General features: G+C 42.3%; 2 protein-coding genes across 7 annotated transcripts in view; one reads left to right on the forward strand and one right to left on the reverse strand.

The window, feature by feature from the left end:
- ACSL5 (acyl-CoA synthetase long chain family member 5) overlaps window positions 1-12137 on the forward strand; it is a 44608-nt gene extending 32471 nt beyond the window's left edge. For both annotated transcript variants that reach the window (XM_022568779.3, XM_022568780.3), the window contains exons 10-22: window positions 534-607; window positions 932-1009; window positions 2110-2244; window positions 3351-3485; window positions 4012-4107; window positions 6838-6910; window positions 7189-7277; window positions 7561-7677; window positions 9173-9316; window positions 9936-10037; window positions 10512-10583; window positions 10968-11114; window positions 11859-12137. In XM_022568779.3, coding sequence (XP_022424487.1) covers window positions 534-607; window positions 932-1009; window positions 2110-2244; window positions 3351-3485; window positions 4012-4107; window positions 6838-6910; window positions 7189-7277; window positions 7561-7677; window positions 9173-9316; window positions 9936-10037; window positions 10512-10583; window positions 10968-11108 — 1256 coding nt within the window. In that variant the 3' untranslated portion in view covers window positions 11109-11114; window positions 11859-12137. The remainder of the gene's footprint in view (window positions 1-533; window positions 608-931; window positions 1010-2109; window positions 2245-3350; window positions 3486-4011; window positions 4108-6837; window positions 6911-7188; window positions 7278-7560; window positions 7678-9172; window positions 9317-9935; window positions 10038-10511; window positions 10584-10967; window positions 11115-11858) is intronic.
- The window catches only part of ZDHHC6 (zDHHC palmitoyltransferase 6), a 28624-nt gene continuing 13313 nt past the window's right edge, over window positions 1325-16635 (reverse strand). For 4 of the 5 annotated variants that reach the window (XM_089898176.1, XM_022568764.3, XM_089898175.1 and 1 more), the window contains one exon: window positions 1325-15873. In XM_089898176.1, the coding sequence (XP_089754302.1) occupies window positions 15770-15873 (104 nt within the window). In that variant the 3' untranslated portion in view covers window positions 1325-15769. The remainder of the gene's footprint in view (window positions 15874-16635) is intronic. The other variant, XR_016388164.1, reaches the window with a different exon arrangement.

Consider the following 16635-nt stretch of genomic DNA (forward strand, 5'->3'; position numbering starts at 1 on the left):
AGACTCTCTCAAGTTGACATCACTGGAGTGGTTTCACTCAATCAAGATAGCCCAGTGGTAGTTCTACACAGATCACTCAGTGTCCTCTTTCTCCCCTGTATGTAGTTACCTAGCTATTAGAGCTCAATAAATTTTAACATGATCCATGATGATCTAGAAGTTATATCCATTCCACTGTGCCCAGTTTATAAAGTGATGGCTAGGTAATGTTGTTAGATCTGAAGTCTTCAACATGAAAACAGCACGGGGAGGGGGGCGGGTTACTTGGGATTTTCTTTTTGACTGTGTTGCTGTCTGTGACTGTGGCTATGCCCTGTGTGGTAGCACAAGGCTAAGGCTGCTGTCAGAAGTAGAATCTGTGGAGGCATCAAACATTCATAAGCAGAGTCATACACTGTTCATAAAAAAAACACAGTGACAGGAGAAGCTCTCGGCTCCCTGGAACAGAACCAATCGAATGTAGCTTCTCATTTCAATGCCAAAGGCTACCTATTAGCCATTTAACAGATCTTCCCACCTCTTGTTTCCTACAGGTGACCCCAAAGGGGCCATGTTAACCCATGAAAATATCGTTTCAAATGCTGCTGCTTTTCTCAAATGTGTGGAGGTCAGTGGTCAATTGAAAAGGAGGCCCTCGTTAAAATGGGAATCTGTCATAAGATTTTAAAGTTAGAGGAGGCAGAGGGGGAAGAAACAGGTTGAAGGCCGGAGTGTGGACAAATACTGGTGCATCTTTGTCTAGAGTTTTGCTCTTTTAGGGTCACTGCAGATCTCTGCACTCGGTGCAGTTAGGGCGCCCCTTAGAGTTGCACAGTGCACACCTGTACAACTGTGTGCAGCGGTCCTAGAAAGAAGCAGCGTTTAAATCTTCTTTGGAAGAGAAAGTTGGCGTTAATCCACTGTTGTCTTCTTTCCATTTCCTGATCTATAGTATACTTTTGAGCCCAGTTCTGAGGACGTGACCATATCCTACCTCCCCTTGGCTCATATGTTTGAGAGGGTTGTACAGGTAAGGATCCTATATTCCTAGCAGGTACGTGAAAAGAGGGTCCTAACTTGCTAGTCCCACGTTTATTCCAAAGGCAGCTCTGCAACATTTACAATCTTTTCTCTAATGTGAAGGACATGGGCAGGGAGTTGGCATGGCTGGGTCTTAATCTTGGCATCACCCCTAACCTGCTGCAGAGCCTTCCTCTGTTGAGTCTGTGTGTGTCCCACGGAGCAAATGCTTCCTCCTGCCTTCACACAGGGTGCCTGCCAGTCCAGGGAGCTCATAGCCGGGAGCTTACTATCTACCCTCAATTCTGAGCAGGGATACGAGGCATTGTTTTTTCTTTTTTCTTTTATTTGGGTTAGAATTTTTGAAAAGACCTAGGGTTAGAGAAAAGGAGTTCCCCACAGAGGGGTGGAGAAGGAGCCTTTGATCCAGGTAAGGTGTCCAGTGTTTAAGGTGGAGCCGTTGAGGACTGTGCAGCAACTGGGGGGAGAGCTGGCCTTCTGTGAGCGGACGCCAAGCTTTTAGGCTACTCTGAGGCTGATTTGAGAACCGAAAGCAAAAACACAGGTGTTATTAGGGGTGGAAAATCCTCTCTCTGATCCCTGCTTAAATACCTCTTCAACCAGCTTATCTGTTGATGCATGAAATGCCAAAATGGAAGATTCAGTTCCTTGGGCTAAAGTGTTGATATCTGACTAATAAAATATCAATTCTAATAAGCATATTTTTTCACATTTTACCATTTCTGAAACTGAGATGGTCTTACAATTGTAGGCGTGTTCTAGTTTGAGTGGCAGTGTTTTTTCTTAGTGCTACATAACGAATGGTCTCTTACAAAGGATGATGCCTTAGACCCTCACCCAGAGCTGTGGGCAGAGTAGGGCTGGGCCTTCAGTCTCACAATCTGTCTTACCTGTCCCGCCACCTCAGCAGAAGGGAGTTTCCATCTTGCCTAGGGGGTAGGGTCTCAGAGTTCTGGGTACCTGAAACTTCAGGGGTCGGGTGTCCTGTCCAGAGAAAAGTGCCCATGGACCTCCTCAATTCTGTTCCATACAGACCCCACCCAAAGTGGTCCTTTGGCTCTGAGCTCTGCTCTTTGGTTTTGTTTTTAGGCTGTTGTGTACTCTTGTGGAGCCAGAGTTGGATTCTTCCAAGGAGATATTCGGCTGCTGCCTGATGACATGAAGACCCTGAAGCCCACAGTCTTTCCCGCGGTTCCCCGACTCCTTAACAGGGTCTATGATAAGGTGCTAACCTTGCTTCTGTTGGGCTGGCCCTGAGCTGCCGGAGCTGTCTGGGGCTTAGGCTTGACTAAAGCTCTTAGGAACTCTATGTTACTAAGAAACGTGCTCCACTTCTACCCCCAACCCCTACCAGCATCCACTTATAGCCACACGTACAAGTGCAGCCATGAAAGACCATAACAGATGAAACTCCCTTTCCTCTGGATGAGATTACTTGGATGTGATCTGGAGAAAGAGATTAATTCAGAGAGTTGGGGAGCCCCTCAAAATTCAGCTGACTTACTGGTAAATTGTTACTCTGATTTCATAACACTTACTGGTTTAGTGTGCTTCTTGCTGAGGTGCCAGGCCCCACGGTAAATATTTCATATGCGTTCCACCATTTAATTTCTACGAAAGCCCAGGAAATCATGCCAACACTTACAATCCCTAACTTACAGATGAGGAGACTGAACCTTGGAGGTTAAATAACTTGTCCAGGGTCAGATCTACTAAGGAGTCGGGCCAGAATCCCACTGCCACATAACAGTTTTAGGTGTCATTGATCACTGCTCTGTTTTTCATTAAGCTTGGCAAAATGGTGATTTTTCTAATCCAAGCATTTCTCTTGCCTTCACTAGCTGAGATTCTTTCATAAAGGCATGAAAATTATTTGATTTTTTTCCTTTATCAGTCTTCAAAATAATGAACCGGTACCCCAGCGATCTTCAAAAATGGCCAGTGGGATGTTTTCTTTGTAATGTTATGACACTACATACATACATATGATACTGAATCAAAAGTCCTAACAGTGGTACCCAATCAGCTGTTTGATCAGTACTCCCAGGTAACTCTAGTGTAGATAGATGCTGACTACCGTTTGAGGACATGCTATCTGAGCTGTCAAGGTTGTTTGCTAAGGACAAGGAATTTGGAGGAGCTGGAGCTCTGTGTGTATGTACTAAGTTCACTTCTTTCTTAGTGTGGGCTCATCATTATTCAGCACACCAGGGCATGAATAAGAGCCTCTTCCTTATGAAGCTAGGAGGCACTATCTCTTGCTCACTGATGAACGGCCTTGGTGAGTACCTCCAATAGGTTTCCAACTAAGAGGAGCTGTCACTCTGCAGGTACAAAATGAAGCCAAGACACCCTTGAAGAAGTTCTTGTTGAACTTGGCTGTCGCCTGTAAATTCAGTGAAGTGAAAAAGGGTATTATCAGACGCAACAGTGTCTGGGACAAGCTCGTCTTTGCAAAGATCCAGGTGCGTTGGGTAGATTATGGATGGAGCCAGGTAAGTATCTGGGCTGCCCACTGACTCAGCACACTTTGCTTTTCCTTTGACGGTCAAGCATCTCTTTAACTGGAGAGCCTTTTGCACTTTCTGTGTTCACTCACCTTTTGAGATCTCTCTTGGACAACTTTGTCACTAAAGGGATTTGGTCAAAAAGCAGAAAGTGGATTTTTCTTGTTCTAGCGCTTTCGTTCTCTTAGGTGGTCTGTTGAGGTTGTAGGTAATCTGAAGGGCCCAAGAATACAAATTATCCGAGGAAATCAAAAAAAAAAAAAAAATTGCAGGTCTGGTCCCAGCTATGGATGGTGGTGACAGTAATAGCTAACATTTTAAGTTCTTTTCTACAATGTTGGACCCTATTCTAAGTGCTGTGTAAATTAACGAGTTTAATTCTCATGACACCACCAGGTAGGTAGGCTGTTCTACCCATTTTGCGACACAGGAAACTGAAGCAAAGGGAATAGTCTTCAGCAGGTCTTTTGTGTCTATTAAACAGGAAAGCCTGGGCGGGAAGGTTCGTTTCATGGTCACCGGAGCTGCCCCCATCTCCTCTCCTGTCTTGACGTTCCTCCGGGCAGCAATGGGATGTCCGGTAAGCCAAGCACCTTTTTTTTGATGATAGCTTATTTCACTTTTGCACAAATAAAGCTATTTAAATAAAAATGAAAACACAGACGAAAAGTACCACAGAGAAAGTCAGCCAAAATCTCAAAATCAAGAGAAAATACCCTTCCAGTCACTTCTTAACGCACCTGTGTACAGAAACCTTTACACAAATGGCATCAGTACTAACAAAATTTTGCCATTTGCAGCAACATGAATGGACTTGGAGGGCATTATGCTAAGTGAAATAAATCAGACAGAGAAACACAAATACTGTGTGATATCACTTACACGTGGAATCTGAAAAAATACAACAAACTAGTCAATATAACAAAAAAAGAAGCAGACTCACAGATATAGAGAACAAACTAGTGGTTACCAGTGGGGAGAGGGGGAGGGGCAAGATAGGGGTAGGGGAGTAAGAGGTACAAACTATTAGGTATAAGGTAAGCTACAAGGATATATTGTACAACACGGGGAACATATCCAATATTTTATAACTATAAATGGAGTATAACCTTTAACAAAACAGCATCAGTTTTCTAAAATACTTATTAAACAGTGCCCATTAACATTGCTCCTTGTCAAATAAACGTCATTTTAATGGTTTTGTAATAGTTTATTGAACGTACCCAAATCAGTAGTCTCCTATTGATGGACACTAGAGTTGTTTACCACTTTTTTTTTGTTATTATAATCAAGTGATAAGGATACTTGTGTATATTCATGCAGTTATCAATTTAGGATAAATCCTTACGAGTGGGGATTATTGGGTCAAAGTATGTGGGTTTTTTACATGTTAATGCAGATTATCACACTTCCCTCCAGAAAGGTCTTGTCTTTTTTATGCATTAATGCAAATAATGCACAAGTCCTGATATCCCCATATTCTTGCTAGTGCTTTTTCAGTCACTTAAATCTTAGCCGACGAGATACATGAAAAATCTTATTGCAACTTTGTTTCTTTTATTAACACTAAACATCTTTTCTACTGCTTACGGGCACTTGTATTTCTCTCATGAATTACTCGATTACTTACTTACAGAAAAATGAGCAAAGGATAATTTGGTTCTCTTTCACCTTGCTTCCTAGGAGTTCTTCGTATGGTCATAAAATCAATCTTTGTTGTGTTAGAAATATTTTTTCCTAGTCTCACCTTTTTGTACTATGTATTGCTATATAAAAGTTTCAAATGTGTATGTAGTCAGTCACCTTTTCTATGTGGCTCTATAATTGTTTAGACAGGCCTCCTAACCCTCAATATTGCATAAATCTGTTTTCGTCCAGATTTTCTGGTAGCCTTACGGTTTTACTTTTTTCCAAGTAAGTCTCTGCTCCACCTGGAATTTAGTAAATGGGCTTGAGTACAGATACACTCTCATATTTGTTTTTCCACAAACGGCTAAGTAGTTCATTCATTCGGCCAACATGCACAACATGAATGAAACAACGGCCTAAAAGAGAAAAACAAATACTGTATGCTAACACATGTATATGGAATCTAAAAAAAAAAGGGTTCTGATGAACCTAGGGGGGAAGGACAGGAATAAAGACGCAGACGTAGAGAAAGGACTTGAGGACACGGGGAGGGGGAAGGGTAAGCTGGGATGAAGTGAGAGAGAGGCATGGACGTATATACACTACCAAATGTAAAATAGATAGCTAGTGGGAAGCAGCTGCATAGCACAGGGAGATCAGGTCGGTGCTCTGTGACCACCTAGAGGGGTGGGATAGGAAGGGTGGGAGGGAGATGCAAGAGGGAGAGGATATGGGGATATATGTATACATATAGCTTATTCACTTTGTTATACAGAGAAACTAACACACCATTGTAAAGCAATTATACTCCAATAAAGATGTTGAAAGAAAAAAGGTTCTGAATTGATGCCAAGGTCAGAGTTCCTCTGGTCTTTCAAACTAGCATCCTCCTGGCCGGTCTTAATACCTTCCTTTCCCTATAACCGATAGGTCAGAAGGTCCTATTGCCACACCCCTCCCAGAAATGCCTTCCTCTCCTTCTCCACCAGCTCTGCCTATGACAGGCCATAGCCCCACTGCAGCCCATGCACTTACGTCCCCGCATCCCCTCTCCAGTCAAGATTATCCTTTATACCAGGAGCGGGCAAACTGCAGCACAGGCCAAATCTGGCCCGTTGCCTGTATTTATAAGTAAAATTTCAGTGGAACACATCCATACCCATTTATTTACATATCGTCTACTGCTGCTTTGGTGCTACACTGGCAGAGTTAAGTTGTTGAAATACAGACCAAGTGGCTCACAAAGTCAAAAATATTCACTATCTGGTTCATATACAAAAAGTTTGCCAACCCCTGTTCCAAACCATAGCTATTTCCCTTAAAAAATGCTACTCACTTTCTTCAGCTCCTTCAGTAGCACTCCATTGCCTTGGTTCAAGTCTGATTGCCATTGGGTTGCCCATCACTCAATGAATAACTTGCTTTTTTCCATCAGCCTGAAATGCCACATTTCCCAAAGTATAGTATGTTTCCATACTTTGGTCTATTTCTGGACCCTTTTGGTTTTTGAGTGAATCCACAGTTGTAAAGATTTAGCAGCTCAGGCATAAATTCAAGGTATTAGGACACTAAGCGTCCTCCAACTCTCAGAGACCTTGCTTTCCTCATGTCTTGCCATAGGGCACGGCCGGCTCCTGCTTTATCTCGAGTAAGTCTCAAAGCCCTTCTTTGGTTTGCGCAGGTATATGAAGCTTACGGTCAAACAGAATGCACTGCTGGCTGTACAATTACATCACCTGGGGATTGGAAATCAGGTAGGTTCTTTGTCAACTGGGCAGGAGGTTCAGTGGTTGGGAGGAGTTCTAGATGAACTAGGACGCAGGCGTTTAGATAACCTCAGTGCTGTGGATGAATGTGGCAGATGCCAAACCTAAGCTTTGGTCCGGGGCTTCCTATCTTGGCTCTCCAGCACTGGTGCCAGTTGACTTTTCAGTTTTATTCCTTTAGAATCAATCCATAAATCTCTCTGAAATATGGCTGGGATTATCACCGTTTCGCGGTACCCTGGCTGATTCAGTACGGTGTGTTTTAGGCCACGTTGGAGTCCCCATCGCTTGCAATCATGTGAAGCTGGAAGATGTGGCTGATATGAACTACTTTGCAGTGAACAACGAAGGACAGGTGGGTAGGCTGTGCCAGGCAGTCATTTTCAGACAATCATAGTGGGGACGTTTGCATCAGAAAAAGCACACAATTGTGAACAGGTTTGTGTTTGATTCTATTCAGAATTTTAGCAAGGAATTCAGTGTCTCTGAGCCTAACTTTCCAGTCCCCACAATGGGGATTAAAATCTGGTGCTCTTCATACATTAGTGGAAAGCATCAAATGATTCAAGGTGGTAGGAAAGTAGGTGTTTTGCAGCAGCCTTTGCTATTGTCACCACCTTGTACCATCTTATGTGCAGATCTGCATCAAGGGCACCAATGTGTTCAAGGGATACCTGAAGGACCCTGAGAAGACAGAGGAAGCCTTGGACAAGGATGGTTGGCTTCACACAGGAGACATTGGCCGCTGGCTCCCGGTGGGTGTTGCTTCAAAACTTCTGGGAGTCCCTACAGAGGAAAATTAGGTGACTTTTCCAAAGAAGAAGTGTAGTAGTCTATTTTGTTGTTGTTGTTGTGATTTTTACTTTTATTGAGGAAGAAATTGTGGTAACTCCATGGGCCTATAGTGTTTGCCTTTTATGAGTTTCAAAGGGATAAGCTTCTTTCCACTTATATATGGAGACATATCAAAACAAGGACGCAGGATTTCTAAACAAGGTGTATGCAGAGGCTAGTTTTTGCCCCTTGGTGACCTTCACAGCCTCTCTTGGTGGAAGACACTGAGACTTTTTAAAAGCATAGCTTGCTAACAATTGGCAGTAAGTAGTCTCTGTCAACCCCCTCTGTTTTCCTAAGAGAGGAAATTAAGGCACGGTAATCATGGAGCCTTAAACCCCTGTGGAGGATATTCCAAGAGCTTTTCTCTCTGGAAGGTTTTTGTCTACTATGTGCTGGGGGAGCAGGAATGTAACTAGATTTAAAACTCCCTTCTTGCTCAATATTCTCAAGATTTAAGTGATATTCAAGGAATATCTGACAACAGATCTCTAAGAACCCTGGTTCTAATGATGTATTTCATAGATTTGGGTCTAGTGGTATTTTGCTAACAGATCTGTTTCTGCATAACGAAGAGTTCTCAGTTCTTATAAGCCTACAATGTAGGCAACAGATGTGTCCTCCCACTGGAATTGTAAAGGGCTGAGCCTTATTAATCACTTTCAGATAATGTCTGTTAGGCTGAATTGATGGCTAATTTCTTGAGTCGGCCTTGTTAATAGTTCCAGGGTTGGTTCAGTCTGCTGCGCTGTTCAGGGTGTGATCACGTGGACTGTATTTGCCACTTGTCCCAATTCTGTAATTCAAATCCCTAAAAACCTAAGCGCCTCAGACCAATTAGCCCAGAGAAATGAAGCTGCAAATGACCTCTGGTGGCTGGTCAGAGAGCCCTCCCCAGCCTGCTTCTGTCCTAACAAGCGCAATTACTGACTTGCTTGATTAGCAGTGGCACAGTAGAGCTGTATAGCCTGCTCCCGGACCTAACAGGAGGGATACAGAAAAGGGAGTCAAGGAGGGGGAGAGCTAATTCAAAAGTCTTAATAAAAGATAACACCTTCCCTATTCCTGAGAGTTCTGGAAAAGGAGTAATTGGAAATTAAGTTGTTGGAAATTCAGAGCTGCAAAATTTCTTTGTTGGATGAGGCAACCATTTACACAATGCCAGTGGGTCCAAGGGACTTTTTCCAAGACTGCCCACTGACTCTTCAAAGACACACGCAGTATAGACAGGTTTTGAAGAAAGCTGCCTTCCTCCCCTTTCCCCAAAGCCAAGAAAGAGAAAGGAAGGATTGCCCAAAGGTCAATGGAGAGGTCAAGTTTAAAGAAGGAAGATTACCTCTGACTTCACCTCTCTCTTCACTGACATCACTCAGTAGGGCTCAGAAACACTGATGGTGTTATCTCTGTCTCCTGTAGAATGGAACTCTGAAGGTCATCGACCGAAAAAAGAACATTTTCAAGCTGGCCCAAGGAGAATACATTGCTCCAGAGAAGATAGAAGATATCTACATCAGGAGTAGCCTGGTGTTGCAAATTTTTGTACATGGGGAAAGCTTATGGGTAATATATATTGTCTTAACAACAGCCAGTTTCAGGCACAGACCATGCCAACTTCCATAGCTAAAGGAAATCTGTATAGGTAGATTTAGGATGAGAAGATCTGAGCTTATAAAACTAAAGAAATGAAGCCACACTCCAAACCTCAAATAAGGCACTATAAATGAAAAAAAAAATTCTTTGAAACTATGATAGACTCTGTAAACAAGTCAGTAGAACTGTTAAAACAGTTATACTAAAGGGTAGCCATTCATTAGAAGAGCCCCATGGTGCACTTCGTTTCCACAATAGGAGTTCTTCTGGCACAAACTGTCTTATATATACTGCACTTAAACTTAGCTTCTTGGGAGTGGGGGAGGATTGACATGGACAGGCCAGAGATGCTTTAAGCTTAATGTTGAGCTCCACTTCTATTCATGTTTGAATAGAACATTTTTGTAGAAATGTTGAGTGGGAAAATGGGATCAGAGTTCCATGAGGGTTTGAAATATATGGTGAGAAAACTGTAGGACGCCAGCACTGAATTTCAGGGCTTGGGTACAATCATGCATTCTGAGGTAACGCTTTCTTTCCCCACTGGGGGGCAGTGCTGCGCTAGTTCACATGCCTGTTTCCTTTCCAGTCATTCCTGGTGGGAGTGGTGGTCCCTGACCCAGATGTGCTTCCCTCATTTGCAGCCAAACTTGGGGTGAAGGGCTCGTTTGAAGAACTGTGCCAAAACCAAGTAAGTCTCACTCAGAAAAGCCTATGCCCACCCATCGGCCCGTCGTGGGAAGGGGAGGCCTCCCCAGCTTGGGCACCCACAGCTGCCTAGAGCCTCCTCTCTGGAAGAACAGACCCTTGCTGGGCGTGGACTGACTGCTTTTATTAGACTGGAAGAGAGGATGGGGAGTTTAAAAACAACAACCAAAATCCCTATTCTTTTTATAGTAGCATGTGCATTGTGGAAAAAATAACTCGAAAATGAGGAATTAAATAATGCCATCCAGAGAAAACCCCTGCTACCAGTTAGATTTGTTTTTTCTTCCCATGACTTTTTTTCTTTGAGCAACATTTAGGTATCACATGTGCTGGCACATACCCCCATATCCTGCTTTTATCCTGATGAGCTTAGCAGGCATTTTGAATTGGTTCATGCTCAGCCTTTCCTTTAGGCTCTTTTTCAACAGCCATGCTCTGAGCTGTTTTATATTCCTAGGTTATAAAGGAAAGCATTTTACAAGACTTGCAGAAAACTGGGACAGAAGGTGGCCTTAAATCCTTTGAACAGGTATGTACTACACATGTTATACCTGGTCTCTCATGTCATAAAGTTTTAAAGTTCGCATTTATAATGGGGTTTAAAATTTTAAAGTAGTTTCCAAGGAACTGATTTTAGAGGTACTATTAGTCCATTAATGACAGTAACCTTTGCATTTACCTGTCTAGCCCCTTCATGCTGTCCATTATTCCTCCTCCTTCTCCACTCATGTCTTTCCCAAATTATTAGTGTGTGAGAATGGGCATGTGTTACCTTTCTCTTTACCCTCCCACTTCATCAACGCCACTTTTATAAGGGGAAATATTCTTTAAGGTTCTTCACATAGCATTTAGAGGGCTCTGCGGAACCGTCCACATCACTATTAAACACGTATGCGTGCATCTTCCCTCCCAGGTCAAACGCATCTATCTTCATCCAGAGCCATTTTCCATTGAAAACGGGCTCTTGACACCAACCTTGAAAGCAAAGAGGGGAGAGCTTGCCAAATACTTTCGGACTCAAATCAACAGTCTGTACGAGAAAATCCAGGAGTAGGTTAAGGTACTTATGGCTGCGAGGGGCTCAGAGGTAGCCTGCCTTGTGGGAATATGGATTAAAAACTAATCTTATGTTCATTTTTTTGTCTTTCCTCCTGTCTGTTGTTGTAGCTACTTACTAAATTATAAAACCATAGTTTCAGGGCTTTTTAAAAATATTAAGTGAGAGAACTTACCATGTGGAAGCTTAGCCTTGAACTAAATAACTCTTGTCCTTCCCATCTTAAATGTTGCTGACATTTAGGGCTACTTCTATCAAGATACCTTTCTTCAAGGTCCATTTGTATCTTTGTTCCTTCCTTGTGATCGCCAACCTTTGTAAGTGTAACTAGTTGAAGGGCCAAAGTGACCCTTTGGGAATTCTTCCATGTTTTCTAGTAAACCTAAATTGTTGGCAGTCTCAACATTTAGGCCTTCCAGTGTTCAAATTAAGAGAACTTTAAGTTTTGAAAAGCTGTTTATAATTCATGTTTTCTAACCATTCCACAAAACCACTAAAATTAAGTTGAGTTTTAAGCTATCACAATATTAATTAATCATATCTGTGAGACAAATTTCTTCTTTGTACTTCTGTGTCCACTGAAGTTTGTGTCCAGAAGGGAAATGTTTGATCACTCAGGGTTTCCTAAACCCTGTAGTTTCTCTGACTTGGGAGAATTTAAAACTGGGCCTATGACATTTTGTCCAAAAAGTATGTCCTGAAAGTGTTTTCTGCAGTATACCTGGTAACTGAACCTCTTCCCGACAGTTTGCTGCTGAGCTGGAAGCTGTGGGGGAAGGAGCTGAAACTCACGTCAAGTGCATTTTTCCAGTAAATGAAGCAAGCACTGAGTAACAACCTCCTGAACTGGGAATGAAGACCTATGGGCAAGCATGAAGCCTGCACAGCAGGCTTACCTTCTGGGAAGGAAGTGACTGATCTTTCCTCCCCTGACTCAGTTCCTGCTGTACCTTACACCCCTTCAACACGTGCTGCTTCCACTTGGAAATGTTCAGCATTCAGAATAAACCACTGCAGATAGCTTAAGCTGTGGTGTGTGTTTCCCCACAGACTGTGACGAGAACCAGCCTCAGACAGGACCCCTTAACAATCATGTAAGCTAGTGGCTCTCACACTTGGATACACACTAGAATTACCTGGGAGTTTAAAAAGATATTGAGGCCTGCGGACACTTAAGGGATTCTGATTAACATGGTCAGGGGTACAGCCTGGGCATCAGGATTTTTAAAAGGTCCCCAGGTGATTCTAGAATGCCACCAGGTTTGATAGCTACGTTGAAGACCAGGCCTTCTTATCCCACAGCTGTGAATAATAAAATAAATACCAGTCGAACCCTAACTCCAACTGAGCACAATTCATGTTCTTTCTCCTTTATCATCCAAGTAGTCTTGAACAGTGTTCCTTTCTGGTCTCTCACCGGAATTAAGGAGACTGTTCCTGGATGGCCTTTCTAGACCCTGAGCCCAGAAGAGCTGAGGAAACATCTATTCTTGGATATTTGAAACAGAAGGGCAGGCAGGAATTAACTTCCCTCCATGTCTATCTAACTCCCACTGTCTCCCTGACCTCCTCTCACACGCCCCCTTCTCTCATTCCAACTGCACCACAATGGCTGCCTTCCTGTCCTCAAACACGCCAGCCACATTCCAGCCTGTTGTTCTGCCTAAAATGCAGATACTCCCAGAGACATGTGATCTGTCCCCTCATCCACTTTAAATGTCACCTCCATCAGACTGTCCCACCTGCTTTCTTCATAATATATGACTCCATCTGACATATATTTTACTGTCTGTCCACCTCCCTACCCCTCACTGGAATGAGGCAGAGTTGTGCTTCATTCATTGATGAATCCCCAAGTGCCCTTCCCTTATTGTTAACTGTTATAAGCCAGACCCCCAAAGCTCAAGTTCCCTGCCTTGGAAAGAATTACTACTGGAATAGGTGACTACTATAATTCTACCCATGTGTTTAGAAGAGCCCAAAAAAATAGCTTTGTATACTACAAAGCTACAGTAATCAAAACAGCATGGTACTGTCACAAAAACAGACACATAGATCAATGGAACAGGATAGAAAGCCCGGAAATAAACTCATGTGCTTCTGGTCAATTAATCTATGACAAAGGAGGAAAGAATATACAATGGAGAAAAGACAGTCTCTTCAATAACTGGAGCTGGGAAAACTGAAGAGCTACATGTAAAAGAATGAAATTAGAACATTCTCAAACACCATATACAAAATTAAACTCAAAATGATTAAAGACCTAAATGTGGGACTGAATACTATAAAACTCCTGGAGGAAAACATAGGCAGAACACTCTGACATAAATCACAGCAATATCTTTTTGGATCCATCTCCTAGAGTAATGGAAAGAAAAGCAAAAATAAACAAGTGGGACCTAATTACACTTAGAAGCTTTTGCATAGCAAAGGAAACCATAAACAAAAAGGCAACCTACAAAATAGGAGAAAATATTTGCAAAGGATACAACCTACAAGGGATTCATTTCCAAAATACAGAAACAGCTTATACAGCTCAATATCAAAAAAATAAACAACCCAATCAAAAAAGGGGCAGAAGACGTAAACAGACATTTCTCCATACAGATGGCCAATAGGCACATGAACAGATGCTCAACATTGCTAATTATTCGAGAAATGAAAATCAAAACTACAATGAGATTTCCTCACACAGGTCAGAATGGCCATCATCAAAAAGTCTACAAATAAATGCAGGAGAGGGTGTGAAGAAAAGGGAACCCTCCTGCACTGTTGGTGGGAATTGGTGCAGCCACTATGGAGAACAGTATGGAAGTTCCTTCAAAAACTAAAACTAAGTTACCATATGATCCAGCAATCCCACTCCTGGGCATATATCCAGAAAAGCTGAAAAAACTAATTCAGAAAGATACATGCACCCCAATGTTCATGGAACCACTATTTACAATAGCCAAGACATGGAAGCAACCTAAATGTCCATGGACAGATGAATGGATAAAGATGTGGTATACAAATGCAGTGGAATACTACCCAGCCATAAAAAAGAATGAAATAATGCCATTTGCAGCAACATGGATGGACCTAGAGATTATCATACTAAGTGAAGTCAGACAGAGAAAGATAAGTATCATATGATATCACTAATATGTGGAATCTAAAAAAATGATACAAATGAACTTATGTAAAAAACAGAAATAGACTCACAGACATAGAAAACAAACTTATGGTTACCAAAGGGGAAAGAAGCAAGGAAGGATAAATTAGGAATCTGGGATTAATAGATACACACTACTATATATAAAATAGATAGGGCTTCCCTGGTGGCGCAGTGGTTGAGAGTCTGCCTGCCAATGCAGGGGACATGGGTTCGTGCCCCAGTCCGGGAAGATCCCACATGCCGTGGAGCGGCTGGGCCCGTGAGCCATGGCCGCTGAGCCTGCGCGTCCGGAGCCTGTGCTCCTCAACGGGAGAGGCCACAGCAGTGAGAGGCCCGTGTACCAAAAAAAAAAAAAAATAGATAAACAAGAACCTACTGTATACCACAGGGAACTATATTCAATATGTTGTAATAACCTATAATGGAAAAGAATCTGAAAAAGAATATATGTGTATATATATATATATATACATATATTATATAACTGAATATCTATATACACACATATATATAGATATATAGATATAACTGAATCACTGCTGTACACCTGTAACACTGTCAACCAATTATACTTCAATTAAAAAAACGTCTCCTAGGGCTTCCCTGGTGGCGTAGTGGTTAAGAGTCCGCCTGCCGATGCAGGGTACGCGGGTTCGTGCCCCGGTCCGGGAAGATCCCACATGCCGCGGAGCGGCTAGGCCTGTGAGCCATGACCGCTGGGCCTGCGCGTCCGGAGCCTGTGCTCCGCAACGGGAGAGGCCACAATAGTGAGAGCCCCGCGTACTGCAAAAAAAAAAAAACAAAAAACGCCTCCTAGAATCCTGTGATCTCAATATGCCATTAATTGGGTAATTTGAGGCAAATATGTATGTCTAAAGACTCATGATTAAAGATGTCTATTTTTCACAAGGCAGTAAAGCAGTTTTTCCATAAGGAACTAAGACAATCCTTTTTCGTCAGCAAAAAGAAAGATACTTTGAGTAAAAACTATAATTTATACAGAACATCCATTGATCTTTATTTGATTTGACAAAATCTTCATTATTAAAAGACGGGTAATAAAATCTGAGCTTACACTGAATCTGCAAATTAAGTTCTATAGTATCTAGAATATTACGTAAGAAATTCCAGCAGAGGGGGAGAGAGGATAAAAGCATCACATGCAGATGCTCCTGGCAAAGGGGGAACTATATCTGCAGGTGAGGTCCACCGTGTGCAGTGCATAAAAAAATCCTAGAGAAAATGCAATCGACTTACTTGGGTGAAGTGTTTTTCCTTTTGGGGAGAGGGAGCGGTGGCATCGAGGTGCAGGAATTCAAAGGTATGTGCAGAATGGCTTCTCCATTTCAAAATGATAATAAAAATATTTAGATCATGGCATTAGGGCACCTTTGAGGAAAAGAACACCTTAACCAGAGTAGGCTCATTGCATAATTCTTTAGTAATATGTACAATTTTCAAGTAATGGAGCAGACTTAGAGTAATTTTACTTCAAAAGTGGCTATCTATTTTTCTTCTCGCCCTCTGGGGCTTGATCTGTTTCAGCATCGCAGGGACACTTTTCTACACAGTTTCTAGGGAACCATCCTCTTATTCTTGAAACATCTGAGGGAGAAAATGAAACTGATATGAAAAAGTCAGATATACCGCAATGACATTTGTGAGACCCATTAGTTCTATTACTTTCAATTAATAAGCTTTTAGTTAGACTTTACCACCCCCACCATCTTTTATAAGCACAATATGTGGTTAAAGTTAAATAAATAAATAAAAATTTTAAAAAAATGTTCCTAACAAGCTAGGAAACAGATATTTCCCAAATTGCATCATCTGGGGAAGGAGCTGATGCGGCTCAGGAGAGCCCCAGTGGAGTGGGGGCAACCTGGTGTTCACGTACATGTGTGTGACCATGAAGGAGGATGGCTCTGTCATACTTCATCTGTTCCGGGGGACTATCTCCCTGTAGCCTTTGTGAATTTTCCTTTTAGACTTTCTCTAACTTGTGCACTTCTATATCAAGCTTGCCTAAGCTGTCACATGGGTTAATTTATGATTAACCCAGTGTTTTCAAAAGAGCATCCTGGGTTAATCTTTACTTTAAAAAGGAACAATTCTTAAAAGTAAATAAAAAATCAAAGACACAGTTTCAGTTCATTAGTTTTTATAATAACTTAATAGGACGAGTCATCCAACGGGGGCGCGTATAGCATGGCAGCTTAGTCATAGGCTCTGGAGCCAGACTGCGTGGGCTGGAGTCTTGGCTCCATCTGCATTTAGCGTGGCCTTGGGCACGTTGCTTAGCCTCTCCACGTTTCAGTTCCCTCACCAATACCTCGGAGGGCTGTTGGGGACCTGAATACCACAAGT

This window comes from Delphinapterus leucas, chromosome 16 (assembly GCF_059928025.1).
Source record: "Delphinapterus leucas isolate spDelLeu-1000000601 "Yukka" chromosome 16, BTC_Dleu_Yukka2, whole genome shotgun sequence".
Taxonomy (NCBI): Eukaryota; Metazoa; Chordata; class Mammalia; order Artiodactyla; family Monodontidae; genus Delphinapterus; species Delphinapterus leucas.